The sequence below is a fragment of the Cupressus sempervirens genome, chromosome 7, assembly GCF_028749045.1.
Source record: "Cupressus sempervirens isolate cs-2001-9-10 chromosome 7, ASM2874904v1, whole genome shotgun sequence".
NCBI classification, from domain to species: domain Eukaryota; kingdom Viridiplantae; phylum Streptophyta; class Pinopsida; order Cupressales; family Cupressaceae; genus Cupressus; species Cupressus sempervirens.
Window position 1 is genome coordinate 6,922,718 of NC_143124.1, and position 12,720 is coordinate 6,935,437.

Here is a 12,720-nt window from a genome sequence, read left to right on the forward strand (position 1 = left end):
ATACAACTAGCAGTTGCATGCTTTTGCACTTGCAACGATAAGCCAATAGGTGCTTGATAATAAAATTATTTTTAAAAATATAATCTTATGTGAAAAAATTAGATTATTAATAATTTTCAATTTAAACAACATAATATTTACTAAAACCTTTTAAATAGATTAATAAATATTATTTATTTAAATTCAATTTATCAAATATGAATTTTTTTTAAAAAAAAAACTCCATCAAAAAATCTATTATGAAAAATTAATAAGAGAAATAAAAATAATAATATGAAAAAATAATGTCTCTAACAAATATTCTATTGACTAAATAAATTATAGAAACTAAAAAATATATTTTAAGACAAATCAAAACAAATATAAAAAATAATTTAAAATAATTTAAAAACTAAAACCTAAATCAATTTTGAACATCAAAAGTAAATAGAGATCACAACATAAGCTAATGTGGAGATCACAAGTAATTATTTTTTAAATAAATAGGGAAAAAAACAATAGTTAAAAATGGAGATTTAAAATATAATCTTATGTGAACATATTAGATTATTAATAATTTTCAATTTAAATAACATAATAATTACTAAAATCTATTTCAAAAATAAGTAACACCTGCTAGGGTTTGTACGGTTTGCGTTTGAGCCCTTTCTGCCTTATTGTCTATCATTCCACATTTAGTGTGAGAATTTACTTTAGGATATAATGGCCTCGACCCTCTTCGGCCCAACAGTTGTTGTTGGTGTTGGAGTTGTTGCTGCATGTGAAAATGGCCCCACCGAGCAAATGCCCATACAAATTTGTGCCCAAGGTATTTCACAAGGTATTTCCTCTCCTAACTTGGTTTTGAAGATTTCTGCTTGTTAATGGATAGAAACCCAAACCCTTATTGGGTATTTTGTGGGTCGCACTCCATCTAAATGCACATTGCATGAATGGGTATCCAAGGCTCGGACCCCCCAAGGGATTCGCCTTGAAGGGATTCAAAACCTCACTAAGGGCTTTTTCTTGCTTCATTTTGGTAACCCCTCCTAGGCTGAGAGCATTTTCAGCCATGGGCCATGGACAGTTTGCTCATCTTTGCTTGTTTTTTAGAGATGGTCTCAAGACTTTTGCGTGTCAGATGACTGCAAACTTAGGGTTCTAGTTTGGGTAGAGTTCCCTGGGCTGCCCATCTCTTGCTAGTCTTTTCTCCTAGAAATTTCCCAAACTGTGGGAAAAGTAATTTGCGTGGAACTGGACAAATTTTTTTAATGCCCACCCTCAATGGAGGGTTTGTATTGAGGTTGACCTCTCTAGGGACCTTAAAGAATCCGTGGAAATTTAGATTGTTGCTACCACCTTTACCCAAAAGGTGCTTTACTTGAATCTCTCAAATACTTGCTTTCACTGTTAATTTGCTAGCCATAAGATAAAGGATTGTCCTCTTCTTGAGCGCAATCATTTTTTGGTGTAGGAACCAAAGTTGGCTTGGGCTGTTAAAAAAGATGAGTGCACAATGACTGTCAAGAAAGGCAAGGGTGTTGTTAAGCCAAGCCCTATTTCTCAAGAACCCAGCCATCCTAGCTCCAGTGCGTGCTGCCGCCTATTTCAAACCCTGTGTTGCAGGGGATAGAACAACCAAAGGTCCAATCTGCTTGGGTTCATGTGCCTTAAGCAACTTCTATGATTTCCTCTTTGTCTCTCCATCACTCTCACAACCCTGAAGGTCAGATTGCAGTTGCTATCACTGGGGATAAATGACGAGCCATCACTTTGGGTGACCCCTCATTTGAATCCTCCACTTTCTTGCATAACAGTTTTTCCTCGCTTGAGGACGAGGAGAATATGCAAGTTGGTTTATAATAAATTTTCTCTCCTAGAATGTGTCAGGGCTAACATACCTCCCTAGAAAATATTCTATTCATGATACTAAGTGTAGGCTTGACAATATTGATGTTCTGTACTTGCAAGAAGTCAAAGTCTAGGGGTTTCTTGTCAACTCAGCTTGCCATGTGATATGGCCAAATGGTGTTAGCTTTGCTTCTCAGCATGAAGCTGGTCGAGGTGGTGTAGTCACTCTCCTCTTCCCTCGGCTTTTCCCTTTTGTTATTTCCCATGGTTTTGACCCCATGTAGAGAGTTGTTTCAAATTTTGTTGTCTTTTCAAAATCATTCTTTTGGCATTATCAATATCTATGCCCCTGATGATGCGGTTGAGCGCTCACACTTGTGGAGGTGGCTAGCTGATTCTTTGCCTCTTGCCACCTAGATATTCTATGGAGATTTTAATATGATTGAGTAGGCTATTGATAAAGTGGGCCTTCTTCCTTTTTGATGATCAGCTGGAGAGCATGAAGCCTAGTCTTACATGCAGAACAAGTTGGGTCTTTTTGATCCCAATGTTCATCGCTATCGGACTGATGGCGTCTGGTACACATGGTCCAACTTTTGAGAGGGAGCTGATAGGGTCCTTAAAAGGTTAGACCATGCTATGATTTATGCTCAGTCCCTTTTCTCTTTTTCTCACACGAGTTTGCTACCTATCACTCCACTCCCTGACGTGACTCTTTCAAACCATTTTCCCATCCTCTTCTCCATTACCTAGCATTACACCCCTCCTCATAATTGTAAAATTCAATTTTACCTTAATACTTCAGTGTTGTCCCATCCACCCACCGCCACTCATATTTTACAAACTTGGAACCTTCAACCTAGGCCCCACTCTTCCTCTGGGTGGATTTAGTGGTGGAATGATGCCATCACTCATACTATGAGGTTTCTTCACATTTATGGGAGGCAGTTGGTCACACACAACAAGAGATCCTATGAGACCACTACCAAGGATCTTTATATGGCCATTGAAGCTCTTGCCATGAATCCGTTTGATATGTATCTCTAGGTTTGGCTTGCCAACCTTCGCCACCAAAAGTAGGTTGTAGACAATTATACTACCCAAGGAGCTCAACTCAAAGCCTACCTTGACTGACTAGAGGTTGGTGATCAAGCTTCCAAGGAATTTTTCAATGTGTTGAGGGCTCACCACTCTATGGTGGGGATCAAATGCGTTCAGGAGGGTCAACACAGCTTTTGTGAGCTTCCTGACATTCTCCAAACTTCTGTTCGCAACTATGAAATTTTTTTCACAACACAGGGTCCCTCAGTAGCTCAGAACCAAGTCTTGCAAGCTTGTTTGGCTATCACTCCTAAAAGACTCACTCTAGAACAATATGTGTTTTGTGAACAAAAGCTCATTTTAGCGGACCTCAAGGAAGGTGTCTTCTCCATGGCGGACAATAAGGCCCCTATTTGTGATGGCTTCCCTTGTGAATTTTACAAAACATTTTGGGATGAGATTGGACCTAACCTGCATAATGTTTACATTGAGGCCTACAATTGTCATTCTCTAAGCAATGTTATTAACAAGGAGAATATCAAATTCATACCTAAGGTGGGTGACCCTGAAGACATATGCAATTGGAGGCCTATTACTTTTTTGAATGTCTCCTACAAGATCATTGCCAAGGCTCTCTCTCTCTCTCTCTCTCTCTCTCTCTCTCTCTCTCTCTCTCTCTCTCTCTCTCTCTCTCCCCTAAAATCCGTCATCTTCTTCCTCATATCATTCGCCCTGAACAAACGGGTTTTATCAAATCTCGTTATATCTTGGACAATATAATTGTTGTGTGGGAAGGGATGAAATGGGCTCAACATTCCAAGAAATAGGCCATCTTTTTCAAAATTGATTTTGCCAAAGCTTATGACCAGATTGAGTGGCCTTTCATCCTTGCAATGCTTCAAGCTCTTGGGTTTGGCCCTACGTTTTTCCTGTCAATCTAGATGCTTTTTGGGGATGCCTCTGCTTACATATCTATTAATGGCTATCTGTCTCAAGCTTTTGGGCTTTATTGTTCAATTCGACAAGGATGCCCATTGGCGCCCTCTTTATATGTGTTGGCAGCAGAAGGTTTTGGGTACTTTCTCACAAATGCCATCTCACAAAGGAGGGTCTGGGGTATTTCTCTCCAAGATTCCCTTGATCAACTTGTGAATGGTCATTTCACAAACAACTCCTTCCTCACTCTCATAGAGGATGAAGAGAATGTTGCCTCTACTTTGCAATGTCTTGACACATTATGTCTTGCTTTAGGGTTTGCTATTTAGTGGCACAAAATCCTTTACTACAGACAATCTTCCCTTCCCCATCCTACTTGGCTTGAGCAATATCAATGGAAATGGGTTTAGCATGGGGAAGTCTTTCATTTTCTGGGCACCCTTTTTGCCTTCCAACCCTTAGTTGTTGAGCTCTGGAATGCGGTTCTTGCCTAAATAGAGAAGAAGCTAGAGTATTGGATCACCAAACCTCTCTCCCTTGCGGGAAAATTTCAGATTTACTCCAAAGTGTTGGCTGCCACCCATGTATACTATTCCTCATATTCGGCTCCTTCAAAGGCCTCTTACCTCAAACTCGAGCGCCTATTATGTGACTTCCTCTGGGCATCAGACGCTTCTCACCAGGGCTTTCATAGAGTCACCTGAGATTTTTGTTGTCTTCCCAAAGAGTCTGGTGGCCAGGCTTGCTGTCCACAGCTTTATGTGCCAAATGGGTGATTCGAGCTCTTTACAACAATGAAGCTTGGAAGATTTTGTCAAGACATTGCATTTCTTTAGGCTTTTCGGCTCACCGGCTAGCCTGGAAGGAGATTGGGTTTCAGACCCTTCTTGTCACCACTAAACCTATCCAGATTTAGGGTACTTTTGTTGACAAGAGTATTTGGAAAGCCTGGGAAGCAGTTAAGCCCTGGCTTCACTGGGTTGGCAATGGGTTCAAAGATGGGCTCTCCATGAACCAACACAATCTTTGGTGGTCACCATTATTTGCTATCCAAGGTGTTCCCCTGGCTAAGGTGCATGGGGCTAGTGCTCTGTGTTTTTTTAAACATGGCATAAGGACCCCTAAAGATCTTTTCTCTAGAGTTAGTATGAGCTTATGGTCGTGGGAGGACATGAAAGTGCAATTTCGACTCACTTGTCTAGATTAATAGACTTTTGATCTTCTAGTTTATGCGGTGCCTCCACATTTATTACATAAAGTGGGCATTCAATCCTCTCGCCCTTGGTGGAAAGATTGGAAGTGGTATCCAAACACCCCGGTAACTAGCTATAAGCCTAGGCTCAACTACTGATGGTTGGTTCCTCACTTGCCCATGGTTGAGGTTCTCAACCAACGATGGCATTTGCAAACTTCTCACCGTACTTAGAGTCATAGGTTCTCCACTGTGTGGCACGCCATTATTGAACCCAAAATTGTGCATTTCGCCTGGTGTATTCTTTTCCAAGGCTTGCCTTTAGGCCCTTGGCTATGGCACCTAGGAGTTCCTAACCCCCATTGCCCTTTCTATGGTCAACCAGAGACTTTTTTGCACATTTTTTGGTTCTGTAGACAGGCTCAGTGTTACTGGTGATGGATCCATGATCTTTTTTGCCCCTTCCACCCATAACCTTTTTCTTGGCATATGGTTGTTCTGGGTGATAATACTCAAATACCCTTCAAGTATGCCCATATATGGCATGCTTTTAGATTGGAGATCTTATTTACCATTTCGAAAGATTGCAATGTAGTTATTTATTCTAACAACACATTTGACATTAATGTGGCTATATACGCTAAAGCATGTATTTATAATAATGCCATGTTGTAGATTCAAGTACAAACAGATAAAGTGGCTTTGGAGGTGGCTCACTTATAGGAGCTTTTGGCTCATTGGGGAAATGCCTCGTGTACGGTAGCTCGTGTTCTGCAAGATTTGGCCTCCGACGATCGTACTCCTCCTCGCAGTCGTCGTTGAGGACGTAGCAGTTCCACTTGCCACTCGCACATGCCTCATGCTCAGTTATATGGCTCTCCCAGTGGTGGCACTTTTGGTCGGCACTGCTCTTCTGGAGGACCTGGTGGTCAGCACCGCTCTGCCTCGCCTCCCTAAAGGTTTGGTTCAGGGTGGTCCCCAATGGCTTCTCCTGCTGCTCCTACTACCGGTTGGCCCTCTGCACACTTAGACCCCAAGTGGGTGTTTCCCCAACTGGACTTAGCCATTTCTCCTCCCAGGCCTGAGGGAGAGAAAGATGAAGATAATGCTGTTGTTGCTGATGATGGATGGGCTCCCCCTGAGCCTTCTACTCACCCCACCCTTGGGTGGGGCTCTAATGATAAGGATCCTCCTCCCTTGGCTGGCGCTGCGCTGACAACTTGAGGATTGCTATGTTTTCTAAAAGTTTTTTTTTTGATGAATAGTTGATTTCTGGCCTGTGGTCATATGAACTCGCGGAGTGATTTTGTTTCCCCCAACCCTTTTTTTTTTTTGAATATGCAACTTTATTGTATTTTTTAAATATGAGGAACAAACTATTCATCAAAAATATGTACCACACAAATCTTACTTCCTATTACCGAATGAAATGACCCCCTTTAATAAAAAAAAATCATTATTAACTTCGGCTAATCATTAGTTTGATGTTGAACTTCACACTTAAAATGAGTTAGTAGAATAGAAATATCGGGAATCATTAAAGAGATGTCTCATGAAATTTGCATGACTATTGAAAGGTCACTGAAACTGATTTACATATAACCGGTACGCACGCATTGAATTGTTTTTTGTGTCGACTGATTCAGTATTTCAGCATTGCTTCTTTAAGCTTTTGATGTTCTGAAACTTTGATCCTGAAACCAAATCAATACAATCAATGGAGAAAAATAAAAAGGTTAACTGTAATATTTAATTAGTGTTTTTCTTTTTCTATATATTGAACATCCAGATGCTTTTTTCGTGTGTGTAAGAGACTGTAATGCGACTAAAAGGACTGCAATAAAAAAAGCCCTGCTCAATCCACATAACTAACCCCAGATTACTGATACTCCTCATTTGATGCACCTCATGTGATATAAACCCGTTTGAGAATGGCGTGCTTGCAACTGGACTAGATGAGGGTTTGTTTGTGTGACTACAATGGTCGACTGAGGCAAGATATGCGATGTCAGGACTGAAGGAAAATGCATGAATTTCCTCAAATGTTTTCAGATCCAAAGTGAAACAAATTACAGATCCAGATCTAATTCAGAATATTTTCCCTCGAACATGCCGCATATCCATGAAGTCAAAGAACTTTATGATAGCCTTCGGTTTTGTTTTAGCGGCACAACTGTCAGATTGCAATTGGAAAAGCATTTTGAAAGGAAGGAAAGAATAGAAAAGGAAAAAACAAATGGTTGAGTACAACAGAAAGCAACAGATTTCCACCACAACCAAACAATTTCTTCTCGTTAGTATCGATTCATCTGTATAATTAATTAAGCAAGAAACCCATAACCTAGACTGCATCAATTCTCACCAAAATCTCATCTACTGCCACCATGAGTAGGTGGGGACTCCTTCAAGGCTTATTTATTGGTATACTCTATAACGGGGATTCATTTGGCTAATGCCTTTGATCACCAATAGGGACTTGTAATGGCTGTGGTCGCCTTAGAAAACCCTTCATTATTTTCATTTTCTGTAGGGATTCTTCCCCGAACAAAGAAAAAGGAATCGCCTTGCAATGTCCATACCAATTATGGTGTTTCGGAAAAATTGACCATTAGAATACGTAACAAAGACATAACACAAAACAGTTACACAGACTACAATGCCTATATTTCTTCTTTGTTGAGATCGTGTTGGGGTTTAGGATTGCTGAAGCAAATTCATGGCAATATTGTCAAAAGTGGGCTTGAAGAGGAAATCTCAGTGGAAGCTAAAGCTAAGATCATTGATTTGTACGGCATATTTGGCGACGTGGGATATGCCCGTCTTTTCTTTAAAGAAATGGAGACATCCAACAGGTTTGTGTGGAACATTATGATCAGAGCTTGTGCCAACAATGCCTACTTTGAAGAAACGCTTGAACTGTTTCGTCAAATGCAGTGTGCAGGTATAGAACCCAATAAGTTTACTTTCCCCTTTGTTATCAAGGCATGCACGGGGATTTTGGATTTGGAACAGGGCAGGGAGATTTACAAACTTGTCGTAAGAGATGGCCTCGAAGGAGATGCGTATGTTGGACCGGCTCTTGTAAATATGTATGCCAAATGTGGAAGCATAGAGGATGCACGCCAAGTGTTTGACAAAATACCAGAGAGAAATTTGGTGTTATGGGCTTCAATGATTTCTAGGTATGTAGGAGTCGGAGATGGCAATTCGGCGTTGGGACTGTTTCGTGAGATGATGCATCTTAAAGAAATTGGATTGGATTTTGGGTGCTTTGCTGGTGGGATCAGGGCTTGTGGCCTTATCAAAGATTTGTTGTTGGGTAAGTCTATACATGCTCGGGTAATTAGATCTGGCTTTGAAACCGAGTCAAGTGTTGTTCGTGCTCTGTTAACCATGTATGGAAACTGTGGATCTGAATATTTGAACAAACTGTTTGACAAAGCGCCTTACAGAGATCTGTCAATCTGGGACGCTATGATATCATCATGTGCCAAGAGTAGCCAAGGGTTGAAAGCCTTGGAAGTATTTTTTGAAATGCAGAAATCTGGCATCGAACCGAGCCCGTTCACTTTTGCCAATGTGATCCCTGCATTTGCTCATGTGGGAGATCTAGAGCAGGCAAAGAGGATCCATAAGTGGGTAATTAGCAGAGGGTTCGAGTCCAATATTTATGTTGGAACTGCCCTTGTAGACATGTATGCCAAGTGTGGTAGTCTGGAGGTTGCCCGAGAAGTGTTTGACAAAATACCAAAGAAAAATTTGGCGCTATGGGCTTCAATGATTTCTAGGTATGTAGGAGTCGAAGATGGCAATTCAGCGTTGGGATTGTTTCGTGAGATGACGCACCTGAAAGAAATTGAGTTGGATTTTGGGTGCTTTGCTAGTGGTCTCATGGCTTGTGGCCTTACCAAAGCTCTGTTGCAGGGTAAGTCTATACATGCTTGGGTGATTAGATCTGGATTTGAATCCGACTCGAGTGTGATTTGTGCTCTGCTACACATGTATGGAAACTGTGGATCTGGATATTTGAACAGACTGTTTGACAAAGCGCCTTATCGAGATTTGCCAATGTGGAACGCTATGATATCAACATGTGCTACGAATGGCCATGGCTTGAAAGCTTTAGAAATATTTTTTGAAATGCAGAAATCTGGCATCGAACCCAGCTCTTTCACTTTTGCCAATGTGATCCCTGCATTTTCTCTTACTGGAGATCTAGAGCAGGCAAAGTGGATCCATAAGTGGGTAATTAGCAGAGGATTTGAGTCCAATATTTATGTTGGAACTGCCCTTATAGATATGTATGCCAAATGTGGTAGTGTGGAGGTTGCACGCGAGGTGTTTGATAAAATGCCCAGAAAAAATGAAGCGACATGGATAGCAATGATTGCTGGGTATAAAACTAACAACCAAACTGATTGTGCCCGTGTACTTTTTAATGCGATGCAAAAGGTATGGATGAAGCCTAATACTAGAACTTCTGTTGGATTTTTGTCTAAGGTTGCTGTGGCAGACAGAGATTGCCAACATTTTGATGAAATAACCATTGACCCTTCAGTGAAGCACTATGCGCGCAAGGTTGACATTCTCGGGAATGCTGGATGCTTCGAAGAAGCATGTGACTTTATCAGAAAGATGCAATTAGAAGATCTTGCTTCTGTCTGGGGGATTTTGCTCGGGGCTTGCAAAACTCACTGCAACACTGAACTAGCAGAACGTGTGGCAGATAAACTTTTCAAATTAGAACCTAAAAATCCTAAATGGTATAAACTGTTGTCAGATGTGTATAGTGCTGCTGGCAGGATGGATGGCATAGCTAAGGTGAAGAAGATGATGAAGGAGAGGATGATATCTAAAATGCCTCTAAGAAGCATACTTAAGGTAAATGATATGGTTATTTAGTTCTTTGTCAGAGATTACTCACTTCTGCAATCTTTGAAATTTAGAAGTATTATTGAAGATCTGGAATGAGAATTTACAGAAGATCTTGAATGAGCCTTTCTATTAGTCGGGATTACAAAAGTTTTGTGCTGCGTGATATAAGTGCTAATATTTGGAGTTGAGTTACTACCCACACATATCTGGTGTCCACAAGCGAGGCATGTGTGAAGAGTAATGCTTTGCCAATGAATTGAGAATGCAGCTGAAGTAATAGACTGGTGTTTGTTCTATTGGTTTATCCGCACAAAGGAACTTCTATCAGGATCAGCAGAATCTGTGCATTTCATGAATGTCATGCTGCCATTTAATCATTCTCTATGATTACCAGCACAAAGCACTTCAAGAGATGCAAATGGATTCCCATCATTAAGGAGAAACCATTTGCAAATCAATATGGTTCCTTGAATATATGCAGCAATCCCGTCTCTAATGTTTTTTGAGGAAATCCTTGGCACTTGTGAGAGATCTAATCATATTTCGCTCAAGTGAGTGATCAAGAGGATGAAGTAATACTTGATCTCTTAATAAAAATTGAAAGCTGAGTTCAATAAATCCTGGGTTTCATACTTCTCAATGATCCTCACACATTTTGCCATTGCAGTGTGATTTGCTTTAATGATTTGTTACAAAATGTTGCATTCAATATTATATTCTTTTTACTGCCCTTACCTATATAATGGACTTTGTATCGTGATAATTTTTTACAACCTATTTTCTGCCAACCACAATTCTTCATTACTTTTGTATGGTAATTTATTTCTGGTGTTCTAAGACGCTATATGGTTTTTCAAGAAAAAAATTAATAACTTTTTTCTTGAGAGGAGAGAAAATAAATGATCTTCCAGAAGTCTCAGTGCTTCACTTCTGTGACCATTACTTAGATGCAATGAGTACTAAATGTTCCATTCATTGTCATAAGAAAATAATTCTTACAAACCTCTTCTCATAAAACATCACTCAAGAAATTTGACTGAAAGCCTACACTGTTGAATCCTTATATGGACTTAAGTAGATCCTATTAGAAGATCAAGAACTGTGCAGATGGATTGGCAGTAACCTTGAAAATTAGTTGCAAGAGTGTTAGATGGCATCATACACGTGTTCACAGAAAACTTAAGAAGCCAAATCTTTGTGTACATGTTATATAGCCTTAAGGAATGCTGCACGTGATCAATCATAAATACAGTTACTGCAAATCTGAAGCTTTCAGAACCAAAGAAATTCCGAGGCTCTGGCCACATTTAGAATGTGGGTATTTTGGGGTTTCGTTGCTGTTTGGCTGGTTTAGCTTTTTTGAACTAATAGTTTCTAATTTAGTTTGTGTATGAGTTTTAACATTAATGTTTCTTATCACATTCTGTGATCTATCATCAGGATGCAAGTGAAAGAGATGCATAAAATAATTAGAGTTGAATTTTGTGTCAAGGTTTTAATTTTTTATCAATATTTTTGAGTTTCTTTTCTATTTGGCTGGTTTCGTTTTTTCTTTTTGTTTTGTCCACAGATTGCAACCATGATATGGTGGAAACGACTAGAAGTGAAAAGATTCTTTGAAGCCCAACAAATTAAGACCCCTCCTAAGGGCTATTTTATGGAAGTCTTCTAGACACATGTCCACAATGATCCATTAATGGGAATCCAAACTCATGCCACTCACATTTTGTACTCCTTAAAAATTGTCGGGTATAGAAAGGTCTTTGTGACACTTGTATTCTGCATTTTAAGCATATGATATTTCATTAAGCATATTACTGGAATCCTTGCTTATAGCACCATTTGATGTTTTTCTCAGGTATTGTAATAAAATCCTAGAATAATGGCCGATTAAGGAGAGGATACAGATCAGCATTTGTTTTTCAGTTTGTACCGAATTCTTGGGCTAATCCCCTTCAAGCCAACTGATTAGATAGGGGCTTGTTGTGTTGACTAGTGAAAATAGGCTTAGCACAAGAAAATCATCATTCTTGTTTTCCACAGGTACCTCTTGAAGTGGAGACACTTTATGTGAGTCTTAATATTTCAAATAAGGACTAAAATGATCTAATTATAGAAGCATAAATTAATTTTTTCGAGGATAAATTGGCAAACTAGAGTAGGGATTTTTTTTCCCAAAACAGATTTAGGGTTCAGGGATTTAGGATATAGCCAAAAATTAGAAAAATCTGGCAATTTTTGGTATTGTTTAGGGAAAATTTGTATAGATTAATTGTAATTTTTTTTGGAAGGAGTGATTGCAATAATTATCATTTAGTTTCAAAATTTGTTGACCAAAGTCAACCAGAAAACTCTGATTTTTTAGAGGAATAATCAACATAATGTCCAATCAAGAACCAACTGTGATGCTTTCCAGGTTTCTGTTTTTATGGATGTAATAAATAAGTTGATTTCTTCTCTTAGAGTTAAGTCTACCAAGTTCATACTTTTAAATATATAAAATTGAAAAAAATACATATATGCAGCAATAATTAAGTTTAAAGTACACCATTATCTTAATGGTCAAATAACATTGTAAAATATACCACCATATTAGTAATCAAGCCTTTACTTTCATGATCTAAGTTAGAGTTCTAGGGAAATAGCATAACAAGATACACCACCAAATTAATTTTGTAGTTCAAAAAAATAATGTCAACTGTTGAAAATGAACCAACATTGATCAAATATCATATGGGTGATCAAAATTATCATCTTCCATATGATGTAGTAAGTTAGCATTGGTATCAGTACCAATACTCTTTGTCTCATGATCACTTGGTGGCTCATAGACATCATCATCTCTA

The 12,720-nt window shown here is 39.2% G+C and overlaps 1 protein-coding gene and 1 long non-coding RNA gene across 2 annotated transcripts; both read left to right on the forward strand.

Annotated features, from left to right (window-relative positions):
• The first annotated feature begins 5,675 nt into the window (after positions 1–5,675).
• Positions 5,676–12,109, forward strand: LOC149545139 (uncharacterized). Its single transcript, XR_016353532.1, has 3 exons — positions 5,676–6,604; positions 11,445–11,623; positions 11,733–12,109. It is a non-coding gene; the product is annotated as an uncharacterized LOC149545139 (long non-coding RNA).
• LOC149545140 (pentatricopeptide repeat-containing protein At4g13650-like) lies at positions 6,541–10,617 on the forward strand. Its single transcript, XM_089790534.1, has one exon. It carries the CDS (start codon positions 7,481–7,483, stop codon positions 9,899–9,901), a length of 2,421 nt encoding a protein of 806 aa, XP_089646660.1. The 5' UTR covers positions 6,541–7,480; the 3' UTR covers positions 9,902–10,617.
• Positions 12,110–12,720: the final 611 nt, after the last annotated feature.